We start from the raw sequence: 26,471 nt of genomic DNA, 5'->3' as shown, positions 1-26,471 counted from the left end.
GTTTGCGTTCATGCTATCACTTCCACTGCTGCTCTGATTATACCAGTTAGGATTGGGGGGGAGGGGCGGGGATATTTGGTAAGTGTTGGAATACAGGTGTAGTTGTCTTCTTCATGTCAGGAAATGATGTTGTGATATCCTAGATCTTCATGTAGGAATCAATTTCTCACTGTAGGTCTCCTAATTCCATTATTGGAGTTGCAGTTAAAATGATACCCAGGACACTAGCTGGATGTAAAGCATAACTTTACACAACACATTCATGCCATTGCACACAAAGCAAGTAGCATTGGTAACTACACTGTTTACTCAAGAAGTAGTCGAGAAGTAGTAGCCATAACCATAATAAAACTGAAAAATAGAAAGGCTCCAGAATCTGCACAGATATTGACCATGCTTCATTAAGTAATATTCCATACCTGGGCTGGGGCTTGCGTTCACCTTCCAGTTCAGGAGTTGGACTTATTTGTTAATCTTTGTTCTGTGATTTGTTGAACTTCCGTTAAATCCCCTTTACACGCACAGCGGGGGGCTGCACAGTATCTTACTATGTCTACTGGGTAGGTAACGCAGATCGCTAGCAGAGCATTGGTTGATGTGATGCCAAAGCCCCTTTGACTCTAAGGAGTGTATGACGCAGGATTTGCCTGTTGTGCACACACCTAAGTCTGTGCGCTCAGACATTTTTTGCAAAGTGTATGATGGCCATAAAAGTGGCATCATGGTATGTCCTCATTGAATACAGTAGTAGTTTGTAGTTAGCTTAGATGTGTGCGCAATTTTGTGCATAATGTTATGTGCTTTTTGTGCAGTTGCGTGAATGTGTTGTCTGAAGTTATGCTTTCCAACCAGCTAGCTTCCTGGGTGTAATTGGTGTAATTGTTTGGTAATGGAAGTGTTCTGTGGGATTTCCACACATGGGTAGTTGAACTTTTAAGAGGTGTGTAGTTTTCTGTGGGACTGGTTAGTTTGATGTCTGCATATCATCACTGGATCTGTGAGTGGACCCCATTTGCCATTCCCTCCACAGCCGAGATTTCATCAGCATGTGTTACCAGCCAATCGATGTTGTCATTTTCTTCAGAGTACTGCAAAAAAGGTTTGATTTCCAAATTACAAAACATTGACCTGCAAATAGGACCCTGTGGACATCCCTTGGTAGTGCTTTTGATTACTTTTTGCATTCTGGCTACCTGTGCCACAATTGTACTTCTACAGTAAATGCAAAAATGTAGTAATAGTCAGTGAAGTTCCTATTCTCACATCTGCACAAACTATGTGGATCATCATAAATTGTGGAAGGCTCGAGCAATGTCAGTTAATATTACAATTATGTATTTGTTTGTTGTTTTGATCACCTTGTTTTGTGTACCTTCAATATTTTCCCTTTCCTAAACCCAAGGCACTTGTTAATCCCTTGAAGATCTGGCTGTAATGTCACACAGGGGTCTTTACCAGAACTATGCAGTTGTATTAATCAGACACATTGGCCTATAGCTGGACCTTCGTATTCAGACTTTTTGATTATTCAAATCTTTGCTAATTTCCTGTTGACAGGGACCCACCCATTATTAATGAATCATTAAGCAATCTGTTTGGGTATGGAACAATTTACACATTAAGAATGTCAGCATGAATGTTGTCTGGCCCTGGAGCCTTTTTGTTTTTCAGTTTTATTATGGTTATGGCTACTACTTATTGAGTAAACAGTGTAGTTACCAAAGTATTAGTGTATTCAGTGTGTAATGCATATACAATCTGCCTGTGCAGTTGATAGCATCGGGGTCATCAACTGGGAAGACTTTTCCAAACAGATATTTTGTTGTGATTCTCCAGTTTCTGCTGCATATTAGTTGAACGAACAGTCCACACGTGTACTGCCGATGCATAGTATCCAGTGGGCACAATATTTTGGTGATTAGACATGTCAAACATCACCAACAGGGAGAATTGGCAATCAGGATCTAATACATTGTTGTCTTACATACTGACAAAGGCAATGCTATGGTTGTCCCAACCCACAAGGACAACACTCAGAAGACGCAGGGCCTGCTAGATGACAGCTCCTCCAGGGAGACCAATGCTGACCCCACCAAGAAGGTTGAAAAACAAACCCAGTGCACTTCTCAAGGATTGAGATTTACCTGAGGCGATATCAAGAAAGGTTACCACCAGAACCTGTGCGTCCAAGACTGCCACGGACTCTCTAAGATACACAAAGTGGGCTTGCTGTTACATCCTATTGTTAGCAAACATTAGGGCTCCTAAATGATTGCTGGCAAAATACCCGAAAGATGTGCTAAGCCCTTACGTTGATAAATGCCCACACCACATATGCACATATGTAGATTTTGTGAAATGCTTCAAAAGCTGCAGGCTGTAGGCCTGTGACAGCCTTGTGAGCTTTGATATTTCGCTATTCATCAGGGTTCTTCTAAGAGAGTCATTAGAACTCATTTGTCAGAAAGTTGACTTTAAGGCTACCAATTTTTTCAGCCATTCCTGACCTCCGCGTATTTTCTGTTTAATGGATAAGACTATAAATAGTCAGTGAGACTGGCGCTTTTGTCTGTGGTTGCAAATCTGTATATGGAGCATTTCGAGGAAGTAGCATTGGAAGTCATCCAAATGGAAACCCACTTGCTTTTCCTGTTATGTGGATGATATATTAGTCATCTGCCTCCATGGAGGAAACAAACTCCATGACTTTCTCTCACATCTAAACCCCACACACTTCATCAGGTTCACCATGAAGATTGAGGCAGAGGGAAAACTACCATTCCTGGATGTCATAATGATAAGTGTGGAAGGACCCTGGACCACACTGTGTATGGGAAGAAAACGCACACTGTGCTATTGTGCGGACAGCTGCCCACTTTGTGCAGAGGACTGAGATGCTGAGAACACACATCATCTCAGATGCAGTGTGTCTCCCTGAGGAACTGGAACACCTCAGAATGGTGTTCCAGAAAATCAGTTACGCGGAATGGTATATTAAGTGTGCTTGGTGCCCTACCACTACAGTACGACCAGTGGAGACGGGCAAAGTTAGAAGGATGCAGCTATGATCTTTATACTGTACACGAGCACAGTACTGGGAAAAATCGAGCACATGCTGAAGAAGCACTAAGTAAGAACAGCCTTTTGCCCACCCAATAAAACACGGGCATTATTGGGGAGCATCACAGATGACCTTGATATATGGAAAGCCAGGGTACATCAGATACTGCGCCAGTATGGCAAGACGTGTATTGGACAAACAGTATGCACCACTGAATATCGATGTTGAGAACACCAGTGGCACACACTACTAATGTATCCAATAAAGTTTGCTGTCACAGAGAACTGTTTGTCAGAGACTGATGTGATGGAATACAAATGGATCAGGATTTTAACACAAACTTCATAATACTGGGACAGTGTCATTAGAGAGGCAATCAAAATATGCACCAGGGACAGTCTTATCCACCGGGACTGCGTCCATAATCTCAGCAAGACTTGGGGACCAACTCTAGGTTTAATTAAGAAGACTCTCAGCAGACACAACATTTTTGTGGCTAGGGCGAATGGAGTAACCACACCGATGCCACTGCAATCAGGGTGACCTGCTGGGCGTTACTGGCCACAAGTATCGACGTGAATGCCTCTGCGGCACCAACACGTGCACTAAGGACAGACCATGTACATAATGAGTTACATGGAGAGGGGGTAAAAGTTGGTTGTGTGTCCCCAGGAGGTCATTTCATCAGTGCACCTGATGATGCAACATGTATGATTGCCGAAATGTTGCACCCACTGGACATTATGAACCAGCAGTGCACCTCTGCACTGTTTGATAAGGTGATTTGTTGTCTTTCTCCATCCACAGGTCATTGATCCACCATTAGTTTTCATTGTGGGCAGAAGCACTGGAGTTTGGATTTTTACCTGTCAGTATTTTGTATGGTACACGTCGCACACCAGTCTTTAACAGGTTTCTAAGGTAGCTTTTTCACTGTGTCTGTCTGCGCTGACCAAGCAGATCTTGGTATTGGAACTTGAGATTGCTATATTTTGTGAGTCAGGCTTCTTTTGCTGGAGAGGGTGGGGGGTGGGGGGGGGGGTGACATTTTGATCTGTGGTTGTCCCTAATAACTCACGTTATTTGCCATCTAAAATTCATTCATTCAGATGACCACAGAATCTTTGTTAATGGTGTGATAGCAGTTTTGGGTATACATAAGAGTTGCTAATTTTTTATTATTTCTTGTAGGGCTTCTGTACTTATTGTATGACCACACACTGCCTCTTTCCCGCATGCGTAAGGGCATATGCATGGGGAAAAAAGCACATCCACAAAAAATTAGTGGAAACAATTTGCTGTATGTACATGCACACTCATGTTCAACCATTGCCTGGTTGTTGTATCAGTCTTCTACGCACCCATTTCTTATCTCAGCAGTTTGTGTTGCATTTATTGTAATGAAAGGTGACAGAAAAGAAAACACACAGGTGATTATGGATAAAACATAATCTAAATTACAAAGGTACTGTACTGTGTGAAATAAAAAGTGATCATGACTTTTTGTTTGCAAATTTCAGAAGAATGTCACAGCAAGATTTTCATTTTCTGCTTTTGAAACCTAGAACTTGTATCTGTAGACTAGATACTATTTTGCATAATTCAGTTCTTATAGCAATGAGACTGGCAATAACATTTCATTATTTACAACTTGTATATGAATCTGAACTATTTCACATTTTGAAACAAAGCACTTCATTTATCATTTCTGAAACTGTGAAATATTTGAGGGATGTTCTTTGTCATTATGTAAAGGTTAATTGGCTTTCATTACATAATTTTTATTTTATTTTATAAAGAATTGTGTATGTAACTTCACTCAAAAAGGATTTTAGTTTAACATCTTTGGAATCGACAAATTGATCTATGTCATAGACCATAGAATCCACATCAGTAGATGTAACCTATTCTACACTTATGTGAAGGCATGCTGAATAGTAATGCCTCTGAATATTTTATGTGAAAACTTTTAGAGCCTTTTAAATGAAACAAATATTATTAACATTCTAAATCAATATTCTTCATGTCTACATATTTATTTGTCAACATAGTCAACCAGATGATGAATACATTTCTGTTGTTGAGAAACTAATTTATTGATACCACCACTGTAGAATGTTTGACTTTGTTGATGGAGCCACATCCCCACCTCTGCTTGCACCACTTCATCACTTTCAAAGTGAAGTGTTTGAAGATGTTCTTTCAGTTTTGAAAACAGGTGAAAATCAGACGGGGCCAAGTCGGGATTGTTTTGAGGATGATCAGTGACAGTGAACTCAAGGCAGCGGATTGTTCCAGATGTTGCAGCACACATGTGGTCTGGCATTGTCACGCTGGAGGTGGAGCTGCCCCGTTAGTGGATGAACTATTTGAATTCGTGCTACGCATTTTCTGAGGATCTTTTCATGTACCAACATAGTTATGTTACACATTACCATGTTTCACACTAAAATTTGGAGCCCTCTAGCGGCGGAGGGTTGAAATTTCTGTCAGCAAAGCAGGAAAATCGACTGAGTAATACGCATTATATGTAATACCTCAACTGATATTGAAAACAGAATAAAAAATTCAGAGGCATTACTTTTCAGCGTGCCCTTGTGTTTGCGTCCTTGATGTCCTATGGCACTTTTTTCAGTTCAAACTCTTTGATCTTTGTGCTATTAGTCATTAAAGGTTGTATGTTAGTCCATTTTTGCACATGCACTTTTCAGAAATTTGTAGGCTGCTTAAATAGTTTCCCTTCTCTGGGACTTAACATATTTTTTACATTAAAATGAACAGCGACTTTTATTTTTCTTCAATCCTATACTTGGTGCTCAGGGCATCGCATCCCAAATTTTTGTTCAAATGTACTTGAGATACAGAGTTCCTTATGACATTTTTTTGTCTGTAATCACCTAGAAATTTCAGCTTGCATTCTAACAGAATCAACAGACAACTTGCACATAAATTACCTGAAAATATAGCCGTAACACACTACACAACGAAACACTCTTGGCCACCATCTTACTAAAAGTTCCTTTTGTTTGCTATATAGCGTATGAGATTCCTACCGAACACATGAAGCAATGTGCCATGACACATTTCAAACAGATTGAACATGCTCATATGTGCTTGCATTGCTTTAAATATGAATCACATGCCCAGAATTGAACATAATAAGGCATTGTGTGGATGCTCTTTTGGGTCTCTACTGCAGGATATTCTGTAGATGTGAGATTTTGTTATGTGTAACTTGTTTCATTTCGCTTTTTCAAAAGTAAAATCTTCCCTCAAGAAATGTGTTTTTATTGTTTGTTGTTAATGTAATTATATTGTGTTCACTACTTGTCAACCCATTGTGGAATGTCTAAAACGACCCTGGAAAATTCGCCATTAACAGGTCTAGTTCTTGAAATACGGTTAAAACCTTCTGATGTCTGTCACCTGTGTGTGTTCTAAACCAGAGTGCACTTTTTGCATTTATGTTCATTGTTATCTATTAGTTTTGTCATTAACATAGCTGTCTGCTTCCCTATTTTTTTTTAAGTATATGGTTCAACATGGTCTGTTTGCTGTGTGTATGCATTTGTGTGAATCCACTTGCTTTTTAGTTCAAAAACCCAATAGAAGCCGAAGGTTCACTACATGTTTTCAAAATTTCCTTGATTTTTATAGTGCTCATAACTATAATAATTGCCTTCGAATTTGCTGATTTAGGGATGTAACTGAAGTCTGTAAAGGGGTGGGGTGGGGGGGGTATGGGGGAGTGCATTAGCTTCCCTGGGTGCATAATAGATGTGCTCCCATTTCTTTCACTATTTTTGTAAGGTTGACCATTACAAAGGATTCCCTCATTGCAGTGAAAGGTAGAAGTTTTGAAGCCATTGTGATAAATGCATTTGAATATGTGCTGTGGATATCGGAGATGGGGCTCGAATTCAATTAATTTGTGGATTTGTACAAGGGAGAAAGGGAAAGGGAACATGTTCGAAAGAACAGACACCAAGTGTTCATAACATTTAGTATTCCATCTTCCAGTTCTTCCACTTTAGCAGTAGGCTGGGTTTTATAGGGTAGTACTTCATGATACCTATGCTTAAGAAATTGTCATTCATTTTGCATAAAAGATTGTAGGGAAGGATGTTTTAGCATCTCTATTTCGTTGTCGATACTATTTATGGGGACTGTTACCAGATTATTGCTCATTACCAGTTCCTAAGTACTGCAGTCAGAGCTTTTCTTTTCATTTGGGTTGTGTGCAATGTAAAGTCTCTTTCAGTTTTTGTTGAGAGTGTTACACTCTCAAATATTCTGCACAGTCTATCTTAGCAACAATATGTCTGAAAAGCATCAAGAGTGTTCCACAATTTTTTCAACAATAGCATAGTGTAATATACATCCATCTGACTTGTTGCATTTGTTCATTTGGTGATAAAGTTCAACAACTGGTATTCCACTTCACAGTATTTTCGTATGGTCGTGGTAGTTAAGAGTTTGGAACTTTACCATAATATTTAATGATTTGTTCCTGAAATCCAGTGAGCACCTTTCCTTTGTCCAGTAATATATTCTTAAGTCATGGACTTACTTTGATAGTTGTACGGGATCTATTTTTAAGTTAATACCTCATTTTGAATAATTTTTCTTTCCTCAGAGAATCTGGATTTCTCTCCCTTGTCTTTTGTGTGAATTTTTTAAGCTTCAATATTTCTATTTTTCACAAGTTTTACACTGGTAGCCCTTATTTTACAATTGTAATAGTTTTCATTTTTCAATGATTTGTTTTTACACGCAATTTTTAGCTTGTAGAATTACAATTTTTTTGTGTCAATATAAAGACTTTACTTTTAAGAGAAATTATTTTTGGTTAGGCTGTACTGTGACTGTTGTTCATATTAAATGAAACAACAAGGTCCCTGTTACCCTGCCATCATCATATGGGATGTACGTGTTAGGGGCGGTGGTTCCCAGCCATTCTGAGACCGTTAAGCCTGAGTGCAATCAAATATTAGCTAGTACCCCTCACCTACCACCACCAACATTAGTTGTGTGCTGAACTTCACGATGAAAAAGAACTTCCTCTGAACACTTTGATTTTTAAAATGAAGAAATATAAATACACTGTGCAAGGAAATTAAAGAATCACTTTTTTGAAACCCAGTGATTCCTACCCGTTGCGATGCATAAGTTTGAAATTTGGCTTAAAGGTGTATACAACTTTTGTCTGTAATGGTGCAAAAACGTGGTGCCCATCAACATCAACCTCGGGTTCAGGGATACTTCAAACAGTAAGGTGTTGACATGTGTGAAGTAAAGGCCCCAGCTCAGAAGTTCATGCGTCATGTAAGGCAGGTTAATGATGTCACATTGGCACCTAATTTCATCACAATGTTGCCCAATGCTGCTGTAGATGTTTCCCACGTTTGGAAGGTCGTCATACCCCCTCTTATCTACTTTTCATCCCTTCTTTCAACACCTCTGTGTTGGCGGTCAGAACTGCGATGCCCAGTATTTGTATATTTATTGCAATACATATTCCGTAGATCCAGTTCTGCATGTTAAAGCATGGATGTGGAACGAGTCAAAAACATTTAGTTCATTATTACATTAGTTTCCACAAGGACAATAAACAAAGATTAATGAAACAAGTTGGAAACACAATCGGTAGGATAAAATTGCACTCACAAGCAGAGTGCCAGGTACAACATTCTGATTTTGTCCAAACAATTTTTTACAGATCACCAATTAATCTGATTAACACAGCAAGCTATGTTGAGGCAGGAATATACAATAGTATTTGGGAAATAAAATTATCTATTTCTGCTATAGAATTCTTCTAGAGAATAGAAACTGTTTTCAAACATAAACTCTTTTAGCTTATTTTTAAACAGTACTTTTTTATCCCGTAGACACTTTATATTACTTGGAAGTGCATTGAAGATTTTTGTGCTTGTGTATTTCACACCTTTTTGCAACAGGGACAGATTTTTCAGGTCACAGTGTATGTCATATTTCCTCCTCGTGTTATGGTGATGGTACATTTCGTTTGTTTCATATTAAGGAGGATTGTGAAACATGAATGTCATGATTGAAAAGATATATTGTGAAGTAGTGGTTAGGATCCCTATTTGTTTAAAAAGATTGCGATATGAGATTCTTGGAGGCAATCCACACAAAATTCGGACAGCCTTTTTCTGACTTGTAAAAACCTTTTTCGATAGTGGTGAATTGTCCTAGAAGATTATTCCATAACACATAAGTGAATGAAAGTAGCCAAAGTAAGCAGATTTTGAGACATTGATGTCTCAGATTTTGGTGATTATCCGAATGGCAAATGTTGCTGAGCTGGGCCTTTTCAGGGTTTAGTTGATGTGCTGTTTCCAGTTAAGTCTTCTATCTATATATATATGCCCAAGAATTTCAAACAATTTGCTCTCTCTATCTGCTGGCTCTCATGTGTAATGTTTATTTCCTGTGGACTTTTGTGACCAGAATGGAAATGAATATAATTAGTTTTGCTGAGGTTTATTGATAGAGAATTTACTGTGAACCAGTTCAGAACATCCTCAAGTTGGCATTTAATTCTAGATCAGAGGGTATCTTATGATCTATCACAATACTTGTCATCAGCAAACATTGTAAAATTGCTTGCTTTGTTTGAGGACAATGGTAGATCATTGATATATATGAGGAATAGCAGGGGACCAAGGACAGAACCTTGTGGAACTTCATATTTTACTGTTCCCCAGTTGGACTCTACCCCTCCTATGTGACTATTGTTACCATCTAGCACTGTTTCCTGTTGTCTGCCCTGTAGGTAGGATTTGAGCCAGTTGCCCATTTGTCCTCGGAGTCCACAGTGACATGTTTTCCCTATAAGTATTCAATGACTAACACAGTCAGAGGCTTTAGACAGATCGCAAAATATGCCCACAGGCACTGTCTTTTTATTGAGGCATTCCAAAACGTTATTCGTAAACGAAAATATTGCTTCAGTTGTGGAATCGAAACTGGTTTTTACTAATTATTGCATGTTTTTCTAGGTGACTGACTATTCTGGCATATATTAGCTTTTCGAGAACTTTAGAAAATGTAATCAAAAGAGAGAGAGGCCGATAGTTTGTAACATCTGAGGCATTGCCTCTTTTGTAGAGGGGCTTTACAATAGCATATTTCATCATTTCAGGGAAGTTACCTTGTTTGAGAGAGGCATTGAATATATGAGCTAGGACTTCACTGAACTCATTGCAGCAGGCTTTCAGCAATTTGCTAGAGATGTCAACACCAGCTGAATTTTTTGCTTTTAAAGAAATAATGGTTTTTCTTACTTCCTGTACTGTTATAGGGGCTATACCTATCTGCTCTATGGAGTTAGGGAAGTGACCTTTCAGTATTTTTAATGCTTCTTCTAAGGAACCGTTGTGTTCCGCTTTCTCAGCAACACTTAGAAAATACTCATTGATAATTTTTGCCACAGATTTTGATTTTGTACCTGTCTATCTCCATTATTGAGAACAATGTTTCGGGACCTACTGGGGAAATTTGCACCAGTCTCGCTCTTTATCACTTCCCATACAGTTTTGATTTTGTTACTAGATTTATTAATTTTGAAGCACATATACAAACTTTTCGACTTATGAATAATTTTGCTTAGTACTTTGCAGTATTTTTTATAGTGATTTAGCTGGGTGTGGTTGTCTGAATTTTTTGTGGGAATGTACAGTTCTTTTTGCGTGAAATCTTGATACCATTGGCTATCCAGGGCTTTTGGTATATCTTGTGGTTTGGATCTTGTATATCCTTCTTGGGAAGGTGCTTTCAAATCTCACTGCCACTTCATTACTGAAAAAAAAAATGTACTTGGAATTGGAATTTTCTAAATTATATGTAGGTGCCCAGTGTGTGGCTTGGAGATAAGATTTAAAAATCTGAATAGTTTCTTCATTAACTGTTCTGTTTTCCAACTGGGGCCACTACCATTCACATAAATACTTGTGCTGTTTATAGTGAGTCTTTGTCCATCATGGTCAGATAGACCATTCATGACTTGCCTGGTAGTCAAATCACCTTTTTTTCTTCTGATCTATAAATATATTATTGAACAGTGTGCTTGTACACGAAGTTATTCTAGTAGTGAAACTAATCACAGCAACCAGATAATACGTAGACATCAGATTTTCTAGGTCTGCTCTGTTTCTAGAATTTGTTAGAAAGTTAACATTGAAGTCCCCAAGCACTATCACATCTGTTTTGTGTTTGAATATGTATATTAGGAGACCATCTAGCTTATTCAAAAGGAGACTAAAGTTCCCTGAAAGTGCTCTGTATACTGTGACTATTGATATATGGGAATTATTCAAGGACAATTCTGTGGCACACACTTCCAAATGTTGTGCTAAACGATAATTCTGCACATTAATTACTCTACATGTGATACCATTTTTAACATAAATGGCACACCTCCTTTTTCTTTACATTTTATACAAAATGATATTGCTAAGTAATAATTGTTTATAAGTTTTTCTATACCAGACTTAATATGGTGCTCACTAAAACATAAAACATGGGCATAATCTATACCTTGTGGCTCATGTATATTGATTATAAGCTCATTGATCTTACTACTTAGGCCTCTATTGTTCTGGTGATAAATTGCAAGTTTTTGTTTAGCAGAAGCAGTTACACTCTTTTTCTCCAAAAAAGAAGTTTTTATTGAAGGTCTGGGTAATGTATTTTTTTACTATCCATCTCTCCAAATTAGTCTGTTTCCACACACTTGCAGATTGGGAAGATGCACTTCTTTCTTGTTTTTTCACCATCCAGTTGTCCAATGTAGTCTGCCTATGTCCGCTACTGCAATTATTTTGTGTACTGGTACACTCTTCAGTCAAATCTAATTCTTTTGTGTTGACATTGTTCCTTGGCTTTGCAACTATGTCACAAATTATAAATTACTAAATGATTTTTTTCCATACCAGTTAAGGTGAAGACCATGAGTGGTAAAGTTCTCTGCCAAATTTGTGAGTTTCAATCCTGTGACTATTAGTAAAATTGCTGCAGATATCTGCATAACATCTGTTTGTTGCAATTACTGCCTTGTTTACACACGAGGATTGTAATAAGTCATGCCTGTGTGGAATATCAACTACAATTACGTTGGAATGCTTCAGGTGGTTTAGAGTTATTTTAAGACATTAGCAGCATGCAAACCTTCATTATGTGCAACATCATTTGAACCACCACAGATCACAATGAAGCCTTTGTTCATTATCTTTTGAGGAATATTGATTATTAATGAAAGTACTTGGTCAATGCGAGCACCTGGTTTGATATAACCTAGGGCACTTACCTCTTTGTTGGCATTTATTATTTCGTGAGCAACACCTCTAAGATGGCTATCACCCAGTAAAAACTCTTTTCTTTTGATGTCATTTGTTGTGATAGCTACATTTGCTGTCTTCTTGGAAACATTGTTGAAATCAAAATGTTTTATTATGAGTGTCCAAGGAAAACATTCCAGACATACTGCCACTCAGTCGGCACAAAAAGGCCACTGGGGTGACGTAAATGGTGTCAGTGGAACCACCCCTTTTCCTGGGGCACTGATTCTCACACATTTCGTGGTCGCAAATGACAGTCTACTGTGTAGTGAGGAACAGGAAGACATTGTTGACAACCTCTGACACTGCTGACACCCCCTGCCTGTAGTGGCGGTCACGTGTGCGTGAAGTGTGTGCGCTTGTGTGAATGTGTCAGTGTTTTCTTTGCTGTAGAAGGCTTTGGCTGAAAGCTATAATGTGTAACAACCTTTTGATTGTGCCTGTCTGAAACTCAACATGTCATCTTTATGGTGAGTAGCAATCTATCCTATGTTGATAGTCCAGTCTGGAGTTTCCATTGTTTAAAAATAAAAAAAAAGCTCCAATGGTCACTGGCTCCTTTCCCTGTCATATTACATAATGCACACCGTCACGCTTTGTAAACACTGGAGGGTTCAAAAATGGTGTCTAGACTCTAATAAGTGCAAAACACTGTTTTGGAGGTAGTCTCATAGTATCGTGGAAATCTTTGGTTGTGTAGATGATGAGAAATGTAAATTAATATTTGTTACAAATTTATGTAATCAGGATGACATTTTAAAGCATTTAGTGTAATAATTACAGTACCAAAAAGTTTTACATAAACAATAATTTAATTATTATTACTATGTTACAGTGGGGTGTGGGAGGTTTTCGGTTTTTGTGTGTGTGCACGGTTGGAAATGTTAGCCTTTCTTCTACATCTTCCTGATAAATAATACTGTGAACACTCGTGCCAGGAATTATTTGAAACAGCAGGTGAAACACTGCAATCAGCACCTCCACAATTTGGTAGCCTTATGGGCTTTAATCATTAGTGACTTCAGTTGACTGATGCAGCTGAAGAAACATCTTGAGGACACTCTTTCTCACCAAATTGAGACCTTTATTGTGGATAAAGGTGTGGTGTTGCACAATATTTGGGTGAAGGTGTGTCTGGGATGTGGTTAATTTTTTGACCAGTATACTTATAGATATTGTATTCCGCCCTTGGTTTTCCATCAATAAAAAGCAAGTCACGTTTATCAGGGACTAGTGAAAAATTGAAGCTATGATGTTTCAAGAACTTTTATGGAATTAACCTTACAAAGTGTTGATGTAACACCATTTTCTATGGGGTGAAGCGGTTAAGACCCTGAATGGAAAGGCATGAGATCCAGATTCTTGCCTAGCTATGCAGAATTACATTTTGTATGCTCCCCATACATAAATTCAGTTCAGTGCTGGGATGGCTCTTTCGAATAGGTAACAGGCGATTTAATCCCCTGCCTCATTCTGTCAACCTTGATGTCAAAGTGTTGTTAAACACTTTAGTTTCTGTATTCCTTCTTTTTCTTCTCCAATTTCATGTGTTTGTTTTTCTATTATTTCTTTACATATCTCGTGCACCTCTTTACATAACATCTCTTTCAGGTTTCATTTGTGTGTGTGTGTGTGTGTGTGTGTGTGTGTGTGTGTGTGTGTGTGTGTGTGTGTGTGTGTGTGTGTGTCTCCCATATCTCATCATTAACAAGTGTAGTTTGTAACATAAATGGATGTGATCTACTTTTATTTGTGTCAGTTGTGGTATATTAATTTCACTTTTTATTTCTTTTATCTTATTTGGAATTTTTCTTAGTATTTTCCTATGTCTATCAGTTCAGTGTCACCATTCACAATTTCATTAGCATTACCATGCAAAAGCCTTTACACACTCTTTGTAATTATGAAAAAGTGATTACACACAATATTTGATACATGTGTTACTAATTCTGTTTCCTTCATTTCCATAGAAAAATGTTGATGTTGATATTTGAATTTTAAGTATCATTCACTGAATATTATTAAGATGCCACTCAAATTTAATGTGCCAACTATTTAACATTTGTTGACAATACGCACAATTGTGTAAACAGTTGTGATGTTGATGCTCCTGCTACAATTGTTTGTTTTCTGCCTCACTGTTAGTGGTTTGTAGTTACTGTGCACTGTTCAGAGCCAGAATGATCCATACACTTTGTCATATAACTTTGTCATTATGCCTTTTTCGCCAAATGTAAAATTGGTTCATTTCTTGTTCTATTTGCAGGGAGGGTAGTGCTGATGATACACGATTGTTTAACTTCATATTTTGTAGTGGTTAGCAAGGTGGTACAACATTCAGTCACTAGCCTCATAGTCAAGCGTGTAACGGTATGAATCACTGTCTCCCAGTCCAGTTTTTTAGGTTTTCTCTGAATTTGCTAAATTATTCTAGGGGGTACTAGAATTTGCTCAGTCATGATGAAAACTGTCTTTAATTGGTAAATAATAGTATGCTGACAAATAAAGAAAATATAGAGGGTGGTCAGAAACAGTCTGAAAGGCTTGTAAGGGTGTTGCAGGATAGATTGTGCTGAGAAATCATTGTTATGAAAATATCCGGTATGTTGCACTGTTTCAGAGTTATTACTGTTGAAGTTAACCAATCAGGCTGTTGAATGCACAAATTCGAGTACAATTAGTGTCAGTTGTTCATCATAGCATAGATGACAGTGCACGAGACTGCTGAGCCTTTGGCTCAGCTTCAGTCCATACTACTGTCCCATGTCCTATTTTTGTATTGCTCTCTTGTTCGATTTTAGGAAACCAAATGGAGAACACATTTGGTGAGACCGTCTTTTGCGGGCTACTCGAATTTGCACATGCAATAGGCTGATTAGCTAACTTCAGTGTTAATTAACTTGGAAACAGCACAACATATTGTATCTTTTTCTTGACAATTGCTTGTCAGAACAGCTTATCCTGTTTCTGACCATCCTGTATTTCCTATTTGGTTTTTCATAACATTTTTTTAACATCATGTCACACCTGAACTACTGCTCCATTCGTGGTAATTCTGCTGACAGGTAGATGTTAAATAGAAAAAATAATTAAAGACAGAGCTTGCATAAAGTTTGTGGTTACGATGGTATGTGTCATTTACTCAAAGGACAATACTTCTTTTAGAGAGTGTTACATAATTTCAGTTCTGATAGTTGCGTGGAAGGCTAGGTTAATCCGTGTAGCTCCTATTGCTAGTGAAGTGCAGTACTTTGAGTGAAATAAGATATGTTTATTTTTGTTGAGACAACCAGCAGGTTTACACACCACCTTCCAGGCAGTGACCTAAGTCGCTTGCAGGTCTATCTTTATATTTGTCAGTAGTATGATATATTTAACATAGGAGTTTCTCTCTGTGATGTAATGTGACGTTTGTCAGTACTTGAGGTTGTATTTACTGTATTTTAAGTATTGAAGAGATACACAGTCTTATCTGACAAAAAAACTGTAAGAGTGTGTGTGTGTGTGTGTGTGTGTGTGTGTGTGTGTGTGTGTGTGTGTGTGTGTGTGGAGAGAGAGAGAGAGAGAGAGAGAGAGAGAGAGAGAGAGAGAGAGAGAGAGAGAGACAGACACTAATTGACTAAGTGATTATATTTCCTTTTTCAGCATGGAAGGTGGTGAACTGTTCCAGCGAATACAAGACAGGCAAGATGGAGCCTTCACTGAAAGAGGTATTGTATAATTGTTGACTACTCTTCTGTGTGAACATTTCCAAAGTCTAAATATTATTTATCCCATTATGGAAGAGGGATGAGCAGAAGTATCTTTCATATGCCTTAATTTGGTTGTTTTTCCTCTCACACCAGGTCAGATTTACTCTTTTAGCCCTTGAGTGCTGAGCCTCTATCTTCCATTTTGCCATTGCCTGCTGTGACATCCTTCAGCACTAGTCTATTATCAGCACTGTGACCAAACAATTCTTTTATTTTTATTTGTTTATGTTTGTTTTAGGCTACAGCATTATTAATTTGTGGCGGGGTGGGGGGTGTGTACGCTTTCATTTTCAAAAAAGTCAAGGCACAGGCTCCATTTAGGATGAGGAATATTAAAGAATAATGAGATTTTATAATATATTTCAGGTTCACAACCTAATAATTTTGGAGAAATGAAAGAATTAGTATTTTCTTAATTAAATTTTCACTCTGCTGCCCAGCATACACTGATATGAAACTTTCTGTCAGATTAAAACTGTGTGCTGGACATAGACCCGAACTCAAGATCTTTGCTTTCACAGTCAAGTGCTCTACCAACTACGATTCACGACCCATCCTCACATCTTTACTTCCACCAGTATGTCGTCTCCTACCTTCGAGACTCCACAGAAGTTGTTCTGCAAAACTTGTGGGACTAGCACTCCTGGAAGGAAGGATAATGCAGAGACATGGTTTAGCCACATCCTGGAGGATGTTTCCAGAATGAGCTGTTTACTCTGTAGGGGAGAGCGGAGTGATCACTGAAAATTTCATTCTGGAAACATCCTCCTGGCTGTAGCTAAGCCATGTCTCCACAATATCCTTTCTTCCAGGAGTGCTAGTCCCACGAGTTTCCCAGGAGAACTTCTGTGAAGTTTGGAAGGTAGGAGATGAGGTAATGGTGGAAGTAAAGCAGTGAGGATGGGTCGTGAGTCATGCTTGGTAGAACACATGCCCGCTAAAGGCAAAGGTTCCAAGTTTGAGTCTCGGTCAGGCTCAAAGTTTTAATCTACCAAGAAGTTAATAATAAGTAATTTTGGGAAGTTTGTCATACTTGGGGAATAAAGTCCTTGCTCACAGGTGTGGTGACGAAGTGGTATGAGGTCTGCACCTAGATCTACAGTGGTTTGATTCACACTTCTTGCAAAATTTGTACATAGCAAAATGGAAATTGTCTCAAAAGTTATATGTTGTTATTTCTATAAAGTAAATTTCATCGTGAACTAGGAAAAAATTGTGAGCAAACAATATTCATGAAGTTTGAAAACAGATTTTTGATCATTTTGCAGACAGTAAGCTTTTTGTGGTTTTATTTCCTCACAAAATATGTTATCCTGGATAGATGAAAAAGTAGCCAAAAGAGTTACATAATTTTCAGTTTCTTGAAGTTTCACGTATTTTCTTTCTGTCCTGGTAATCCTTCGCAGTATGTCGGGTGACATTCATCATAGAAATAGGGAAGGCATTGAAACCCTCTGAGCGAAGTACATTGAATGAAAGCTGTTTACATGGGGCACCCATTTACTGTCCAGTATGCAATGGAAAGCAAACTTTGTTTATTTAAATGTATGATCATGTATACGATGATGATGTGTGAAATGTTGAAGCTGGCTACAGGTTGTTATGGTGGGAGATAGATATTGTGGTTTTGCAAAGTGTCTTGAGAGGTGTATAACAGTCGATTACTTTCAGATTATCTATTAATAATTGTGGTGTTTTTATGTGTTAATGATCATTAATTAAATCATTATAAAGACTGTGTGTTCACCTGTTCTATTGTGATCGTGTTTCACATAATTTGCGTAAAATGTCTTGTAGTTAGAGAGAGGCAATCACATTCCATAAAAAATATCAACATCTGTGTGAGAACGCAAACAAGAAACACAAAGCTTACAGTGACCCAGATGATCAAACGCCTTTCATAAAACTTATTTTTATCACTTTTTTCCTTGTTTGCAGTAAAATTTGTTTCAAAAATATATAAATTTTGTGACACTGTCAATTGGTTTGCCAAAGATAAAAAAAATTGCAACAAGTGACCTTGAACCTTTCATAGGGAAGTTAAATGCGATCTGAACACAGGTCTTGTCTTACGCCACTTGACCACCATCACAGGTAGCAAGGACTTTACTCCTCAAAGGCATCTGCAGTGGCAAGCCTGATATTTATTGTAAAATTTTATGTATATTCAAGTTTTCTAATGATTCTATCTAGTTGGTCCAAAGTGGTATATACCCTTCTTTCTTTATGATATCAAGCAGCTTCTTGTGTTGCATGTTAACTTGTAGTAAATTCAGGAATTGTGAAAAAAACTTAACATACTTTTTATGAATTATATAGGGAAATTCAGCATGTTATTACTGCCCTCCCTTCCCCCCTCCCTGTGAAACTTCAAATTTGCTGCCAGGCTGTTCCTTATTTCAGTAGCTGTATATTTTTGTTATGGAATATGTCCCATACATTTTCAGACAGTATCGTGCTTGACAGATGAATGGGCAGTTAGAGAAACAGTAATTTCTGTTCTGTAAAACAGCTTATGATATGATTTTGACTAAAACATAAGTGTGTTTTAGAGGAATAGGGCACTAAGAGTATGTTGAAGCAGTGTTATAGTTTTTACTTTGTTTTTGAACAAGTGGTTATCATTGTGTCTGTTTACAGCGTTGCAGATACCCATCTGTAAACAATGACAGACCATAGAATCACCATTCACTTTGTATGACATTAATATATATGAAAACATTATCAAATTTAAAATGGGACCAAGGTGCCATTCCACATACCATACTATTGTTTCACAGGTCATTCCTAAAATCTGGTATCAAAGATTTGTAGCCATGAGAATTCTCACCAAAGATTGCTTCCTTGCAGTACTTTCATACACGATACTTTCAGGTTAGGGATTCTGTCAGTGTTGTGTCTGTAGCATGTTTTGCTGTCATAAATATAAGTGAGAAGGTGTGTGCTTATCACTGCCATGTAGGTAAGATGATTCTCACTTCGCTATTTATTTATTTACCTTCTTTTAAACCGTTAGATACTTGACTTCTCTGATTTTATTTAGTTAACTGTTTCTGCATGCCATTATTAAGTTTTGTATGAAGTGTGTCATGATTAAAAACAGTTGCCCTGAATAAAAGGCCAAAATAATTTTGTGTTTGCTATAGCATGCATTTTTACATAATATTGTCCACATTGTGCTCCTGAACCAACAATTAAATGTTTGTCAAAACAGAAGAGTTTCATGGCATTTTTCAAACATTTTTGTGTACAGAACAGCAGTTTCCCATTACACTTAATATTTTCTTCAGTATCATTCATGTATATCATGAAAAACAGTGAGCCTGTCAGATTTTCCTGAAGTTTCAACAAGGACGGCCAGTGATAACTTCAGTGCAGTTGCACAACACACTCAAACTGTTACAAGAATCTGTGAAATACTGCAAGTGATGAGGATAATTGGCAAGGAGCACTACATCAACAGTGAGTGGATAAGTTTAGAGTTTGAGTCTGGCTAGCATGCTAGGGTAGTGTGTGCAGTTGCGATGAGCACTGTGTCGTGATGGCACTGTGGTCAGTGCATCTGCCTAGTAAGCAGGAGACTGGGTTTGAATCCCAGTCCGGCACAAATTTTCATCTTTTCCCATTGATTTAAATTAGAGCCCATTGGCAGCTAATGCCATTAATTCCTTTATGTGTTTATTTAAAGAAGTTTAATGAAGTTCATTTCTTCATCTAATGTTGAAAAATGACTTTTGAACTGTGAATGAATGGATGGTTATTCACAACAAATTCATTCAAGCATACAAGAAAATATTGCAAAGCTGTATTGCTTGTGCAAAATAACTTGAAACTGTGCAGATATGGACTGGTTGAGTTCACCCCCTTTGTTCTGAAAGTGCAATTGCCTTAGATTGTGGTCGTCTGCTGAGCTGGCAGTTAGATGTGCCTGTATCAGTTGTTTATACCCTCTCATTTGATCCTCTAGTCAGAGACTATTCACTTTGTGAATTATTGTGGATCATACTGGCATAAGCTGTCAATATGATTGTCTGCAGACTTGTTAGCTGTAGCTTGCAAGTTCTGCTTGTGGGTAGGATTCAGCTATTGAACTGCACCACCTCTACAACACGATGGCCACACAAAACTACCAGCATGTCCCCATCCCTCCCCTTACCATGCTGTCTGCGCAGGTATGAGACAAATTACATGATGCACGCACTACTAAATGTGTTCCTCTTTAAAGAGGTGCCTTTCAGGTGAATTTGTATATGTGCACTGCATATTGTTCAGTGCTGGATTCAAAATAAAACTCTATTAGTGATAATTAATGTTATAAAACCATTTATAACTGACATTAGCTGAATTATGTAGCCAAAATTAGTGCATTTTTGTTGAATATTATACTAACCGGTTATTTTGTACAGTATTAATGTTGTGGAATCTCATTTCCTCTAGCAAAATTTAATGTCTTATACAATATTATGAAAAGGATAGTTGCGGCTCACCATATAGTGAAGGTACTGAGTTGCAGATAGGCACAACAAAAAGATTGTCAGAAAGTAAGCTTTAAGCCAGACTGCGAGCAGCAGTGCATGATAGGAGAAGCAACCAGATAGTGAGGGTAAGGAGGAGGCTGGGGGAGGGAGGGATAGCAGTGTAGTGGTGGGAACAGTAAAGTGGTGCTTGTGGAAGCATACAGAGACAAGGTGGAGAGAGGGTAAGGTAACTAGGTGCAGTTGGGATGTTAGATGGAGGGCAAGGGGTTAGGGGTGGGGGGAGGATGAGAGTAGCGGAAAAGGACTGGAGTAAAACAACTGGTTGTGCAGGTGGCATAGAGGGTTGTGTAGTGCTGGAATGGGAACAGGGAAGGAGCTAGATGGGTAAGGACAATGACTAATGAAGGTTGAGGCCATTATTATTAAAGAGGAAAATTACTGTACCCAAAAAGTCAAGAAAAGAACGAAGTTAGAACTTAAGTAGATGATTGTGCTGTATCCATTTCAACACTCCTCATGTTGACGACTTTTACAAGAGGGCAGTATGGGTATCATTGAGCTGAAGCGATCTCTCGGAAACAGTGTAATGTGAAGTTGTCCCTCAACATTGAAATCCCAATCCCCTGTCGTTCTACTAGAGAAACTGTTCTTAAAAACTGCCTGCCATAATTTTTACTTCTATTGTGATATCTCTTGGTACTAGTAGATCAATAGTCACATCAAAATTAATAATAGCAGTTAAAAGCTCTCAAGGTACCTCTTTTGTACTGCATTCCTAATACACCTGCTATTGTTCAAAGAATGGTATCTACTTCCAAAAAAGATACTGCTGTCATAGGTGGGTTCCTGGCAGTTGATAAGTGTGGTTGGCAGGTAAAATTGTCACAAGAAACTTTTGAGACTGGATTAATCATTACAAAGGTAACAGGTCCTGTGTAAATTCTTCTTTTGTGTGGTTCTCTTGAGCTCTACGTAATACCATTGTCAACATTATTTTGTTCTCATGCATGTTTCAACCGTGGCCACTACGCTCTGTAGTATTTCAGTGAAGCGATTAAACTGGAGCATTTACACATGAACACCATCATTGTCTTTCATGTTCATCACCTTGTAATTTGTTGTTATAACTTTTCTGACCAGTTACATGCTTTAGGAAGTGTTTATTAAATACGTAGAGGGTCTCAACGTTGTTTTTATCGCATCCTTTCAGAAAATGACAAAGTTTCTATCACATGAAGAAATTATCAGAGCTGCTATGAACTGATGACAAACTCTCTGTCTAAGAAAAGTTCAGAAGATTTAGAGGATAACATTGAAATAAGTGAGCATGATGAAGATATTGGCAGAAATATAACTATTGACAACTGGTATACCAATGTGCGTCTTGTAAGGATTCTATTGGAAATAAGGTCAATATTAGTGGGAACTTGAAAAAAAGAACAAACCAGGTATTCCTCCACAATTTTTGCCCAATAACCAAAGAACTGTTGCTTTAATCGTGTTTGGCTTTACCTAAGACGTAACAGCAATATCGTGTGTTCCAGCCAAATTGCAATCTGTTGTTCTCATCTCCATGATGCATAATGATGGAGAGATTGATGAAGATACAGGCTTTCAGAAAAACCCAGAAGTTATAACGTGTTACAACCACATGAAAGGTTGAGTCGGCACTTGTGATCAGTTACGTAGTAATTACACTGTTGGCAGAACAAGAAGAAGATGGCCATTAGCAGTGTTTTTTCATTTGGTAAAGGTGTCTGATCTGAATTCATATACCCTTTACAAATTGAACTGTGCCAGTGAAGTTATAAGATGAGAGTTTCTGAAGAATGTTGCTAAGGACTTATAAATTGACTATAGTGTCCAAAGGATGTTGAGTTCTGATATGATGTCAAAATCTGTGACAAAAAAATAAAGCTTTTATCTATCAGAGAGAGGAACTGGTGCCAGTGCGTGAGGATGTGAAGAACAAAACCAGCAAGCTCTCTCTCTCTCTCTCTCTCTCTCTCTCTCTCTCTCTCTTTCTCTCTCTCTGTGTGTGTGTGTGTGTGTGTGTGTGTGTGTGTTTTGTTTCAAACATGTATGTAAAAAGTATACTAAAGTGGTCTGCACATCCTGAAAAGATAACAGATACTGATATTTTATACCAGATAATAAGTAACATATTATTTCACTGCAGTGGACATCTTATAATGGTCACTTCTGTAGTGTTTTCAATTACTCATGAGGTTGCAAATGTGAACTGGGCACAACACCAATTGGGAGTGCTCACTGCAGTGGAGTTTGTGCATTTGCAGCCCAGGACCAACTGAAAACTCCAAAGAAGCGACCATTAACAGCTGTCCACTGAAGTGGACACTATGTGCCACAGGGTTAAGTCCCATCTTAGAAGGTTACTGAAACTTCATATTCAAAAATCACTAATTTGGAAATAAGAGTATCAAAATAGCATTGAAACTTTAAAAAGGAATAAAAAACTATATTTTAAATGATTGTCTTGTGGAATAATGGAGTATTGTTTCAATTTCAGGTCAAATAGACCCAGTGCAAATGTTTTTGTATTAAAATATCACATGACAAGGCAACACTCAACCAAAATAATGCAGAAAGATGTATTTAGTAATTCAAGCAATGTAATTAGGGAAGATTATTCTGAGGGGGGAGACATTGCATACAGGATAACTGCCCTTTTACATTCTTGGAATTAACATTTTCCTTCTGTTTAAGACATTTATTATTACTCAAATTTCCTATCTTAACAATGTTAATTCGTACCCAATTTTACATTTTATGTCAACATATTTATAATTTTCTCACAATTTACACTTCATGAAACAATGTTCATGGAGAAAAAACTGACGTAATTGACATATAACAACACGGGCATGGCATTGGCCTTCAAGCAATATTTACAAACATTATGCGGTTAAGTTTCTTGAAACCATGGCACTCCACTAAAAAGGTTTGAATTGATAAAAGTTTGGAAAAGTTGTGCTTTATTTCCTTCCCCTGCCAACTTCTACTTGGCGTAGTGGCTGATGGGCGTAACTAGGTTTGTGGAAATAATGACCAATCACAACGGTTTTCAGTCTCTACTGCGCCTGCGCAAGTCTCCCCAGAACCTTGGGTCAGGGTGACTTACCGGATGGGAGGAGAAGAGTCTTTCCTTCTCGTCCCATCTGGTAAGCCTCCCCTGACCTGGGGTTCTGGGTGACTTTCCTAAATTGTACCCCTTTCCCTAAATCTCTGTCCTTTTCCTTCACCTCCCCCCCCCCCTTTCCCCTATGACTCATCTGCCAGGAGGAGGAGGAGCCACTGTTCCTAAAAGCTTGTAAAAGTTAAATCCTTGTGTGTGTGTGTGTGTGTGTGTGTGTGTGTGATCCCCTGCCACTGCTTGGCGAGTAGATTTTTTTCATCTGTTCATTTACATTATATTATCAATAATTGATTATTTTTGTTGTTAAAAAAGGTGGTGAGTGTCACCTTGTTTGCTGAGGACACAGCTGTGAATTTTTTAGGGGGTGTGATGACACTACATCCCTAGCTGTCTCAATATGTTATACCAAAGTGGTATCTGCAAATTTCTATCAGTTTGGTTGTTATGAAGTTTCATACATTTTCATTTAAATACTCCTTATACTATCCCAGAAGAAAAATGGCATTCATTACTCCAAGTTAAGGTTAAGGTTGTCTCTAGCACCAAAAGGGGTGCACAATGCTGGAACCAAAATTTTTGGTCACTTGCCCGGTGATATAAAATTTCTGACAGATGGTGAAGTAAACTTTGAAAACAAAATTAGAGTTTCTCCTTGACAACTGCTTCTATTCTGTACATGAATTTCTATTATTGTAATGTGTGAAAGGTGTTGGGTAAGAATTACTAACTCACATTTGTATGTTCTTTTTTTAACAAAAAGAAAGAAAAGAAAGAAAACAACCCTTGTAAATGATGAGCATGTAGCCATATTTACAAAAAAAATGTAGTGTGAATGTAAAATTACTCGTCCTGTCATCACGATTTATTGTATAAATGATCCATGGAACATGAAATTACCTACCAACTCAACTAAAGGATTAATAAAAAATAAAGGAAAGGTGAGGTGCTGGTTTTAATGTTTCAGGTGTTCTATATAGCGCCCCCCCACCCCCCCCCTCTTCCTGACTTCAGTACAATGCATAGAATGTTGATACAGTCATGTGGAACTGCTAGAAAAGTCCTCCTTTCAGATGTTGTTTAGTTTGCATGTCACATTGGTTTTAATGACAGTTAAGTTGTCAAACTGCTGACCGTTCATGTGAATTCCTTCACTTTGTTGTGTTGTGGAGGGTTTGTATTGATAACACCAAGCCTCATCATGTCTGATGATTTTTTTCACAAAAGAATCGTCCACATTATGCACTTCAGTCAAATCAGAGCTGGTGTCCATGCATTGTTTTTGTTCAGGAGTCATGGTGTGCGAGACAAAGAACTAGTGAACAGTCATTAATGGCATATGTGGAGATTGTGTCCATCGCAGAATGATTTGCAATCATACTGCTTCTATACTTCACCTAAATATAAAAAAAAGGCAATGTTAGTAGATAATCTGTTTCTTTCACATTTTCTATACTTTTTTTAAGTAGTAGTTGATTGTTAGTAAATGCACTTGAATTTTGCCTCCAAAATTAATCCTCATTACTAATGAATATTAATAGTGGCCTAGTTCCACTGTTAATTTGACCAGATAATGTAGTGATTGAACCATAAATTCCATCACAATGGCTAGCTTGATAAAAAGCAAAATTATAGATGGGAAAGATAACCATCCACATTTACAGAATGTTAAAGCTACTACAGAAAAGGAAGTAATAGTGCAAAATCAGTGGATTGTAGCTCAGTTAACTGAATTAAAAAAGGAAACAGATTGGGGGAAAGCCTTCTAACTGAACAAGCAATGGAAAGTCCAGGATGGAACAGCAGCAGTATGGAAAGGATAGATTGCTACTTATCACACAGCAGAGACACTGAGTCGTAGACAGGCACAATGAAAAGCATACTTGAAATATTTAAACTTGGGGACAAATCCTCAGAAGTAGAACTCGCACATTAGCACAACTCACACTAACATGCCTACTGTCTCCAGACACTATGGCTCAACTGCGAGTGCATCTGATGTGAGCAGCAATCTGTTGTGGTGTGTGATAGGTGTAAGGAGGAGACATGGTGTGGCAAGGAGGAGGGATACTAGGGTAGAAGTGGGGGCAGATGTTAGTACTGCCTCTGGGAATGTGCAGGGACATGATAGGGCTGCTAGTTGCACAGCATCAGGAGGCTGTGATTGGGGGGGGGGGGGGGGGGGAGATATAGAAAAGGAAAGGACTTAAAAGTGTGTTGGCAGGATAGAAGATGTGTGTGCATGCGTGCTATAGCGGGAGCAGGGAAGGGGATAAGGAGTGGAGGACAGGGACAAGCGTAAGTTGAGGCCAGGGTGCAGGGTGGGGTAGGGGGGGGGGGGCCTTCTGGAGCAAAGTGGAACAAAGGATGCATTGTAGGGATGGCATAGGCTGTGAAACAGTTGTTGAAGTGAAGCAAATTGTGATAGGCAGCTTGTTCAGCAACATGGTGGTCCAGTTTAGCTGCAACCGCACCCATTTGCTGAACATGCTGCTCAGCACCATGTGGTTCACTTTGACTGCTTCACAGTCTGCACCATCTAGAATCTTCACATCAACACCAGCTTTTCTGAACTGCGCAGGCCAGAAATCTCCCTACAACAAATCCTTTGTTCCTGTAACTACTACATCTACATCTACATTTATACTCTGCAAGCCACCAAAC

The 26,471-nt window shown here is 38.2% G+C and overlaps 1 protein-coding gene across 1 annotated transcript in view; it reads left to right on the top strand.

Annotated features, from left to right (window-relative positions):
- LOC126183554 (MAP kinase-activated protein kinase 2) overlaps positions 1-26,471 on the top strand; it is a 94,406-nt gene that overhangs the window by 18,650 nt on the left and 49,285 nt on the right. Inside the window, exon 3 of the mRNA XM_049925632.1 lies at positions 16,069-16,133. Within this exon, the coding sequence (XP_049781589.1) occupies positions 16,069-16,133 (65 nt within the window). The remainder of the gene's footprint in view (positions 1-16,068; positions 16,134-26,471) is intronic.

Source organism: Schistocerca cancellata, chromosome 4, assembly GCF_023864275.1.
Source record: "Schistocerca cancellata isolate TAMUIC-IGC-003103 chromosome 4, iqSchCanc2.1, whole genome shotgun sequence".
Lineage (NCBI taxonomy): Eukaryota > Metazoa > Arthropoda > Insecta > Orthoptera > Acrididae > Schistocerca > Schistocerca cancellata.
The sequence above is the reverse complement of the archived record's forward strand: the minus strand, read 5'-3'. Positions and strand labels throughout refer to the sequence as shown.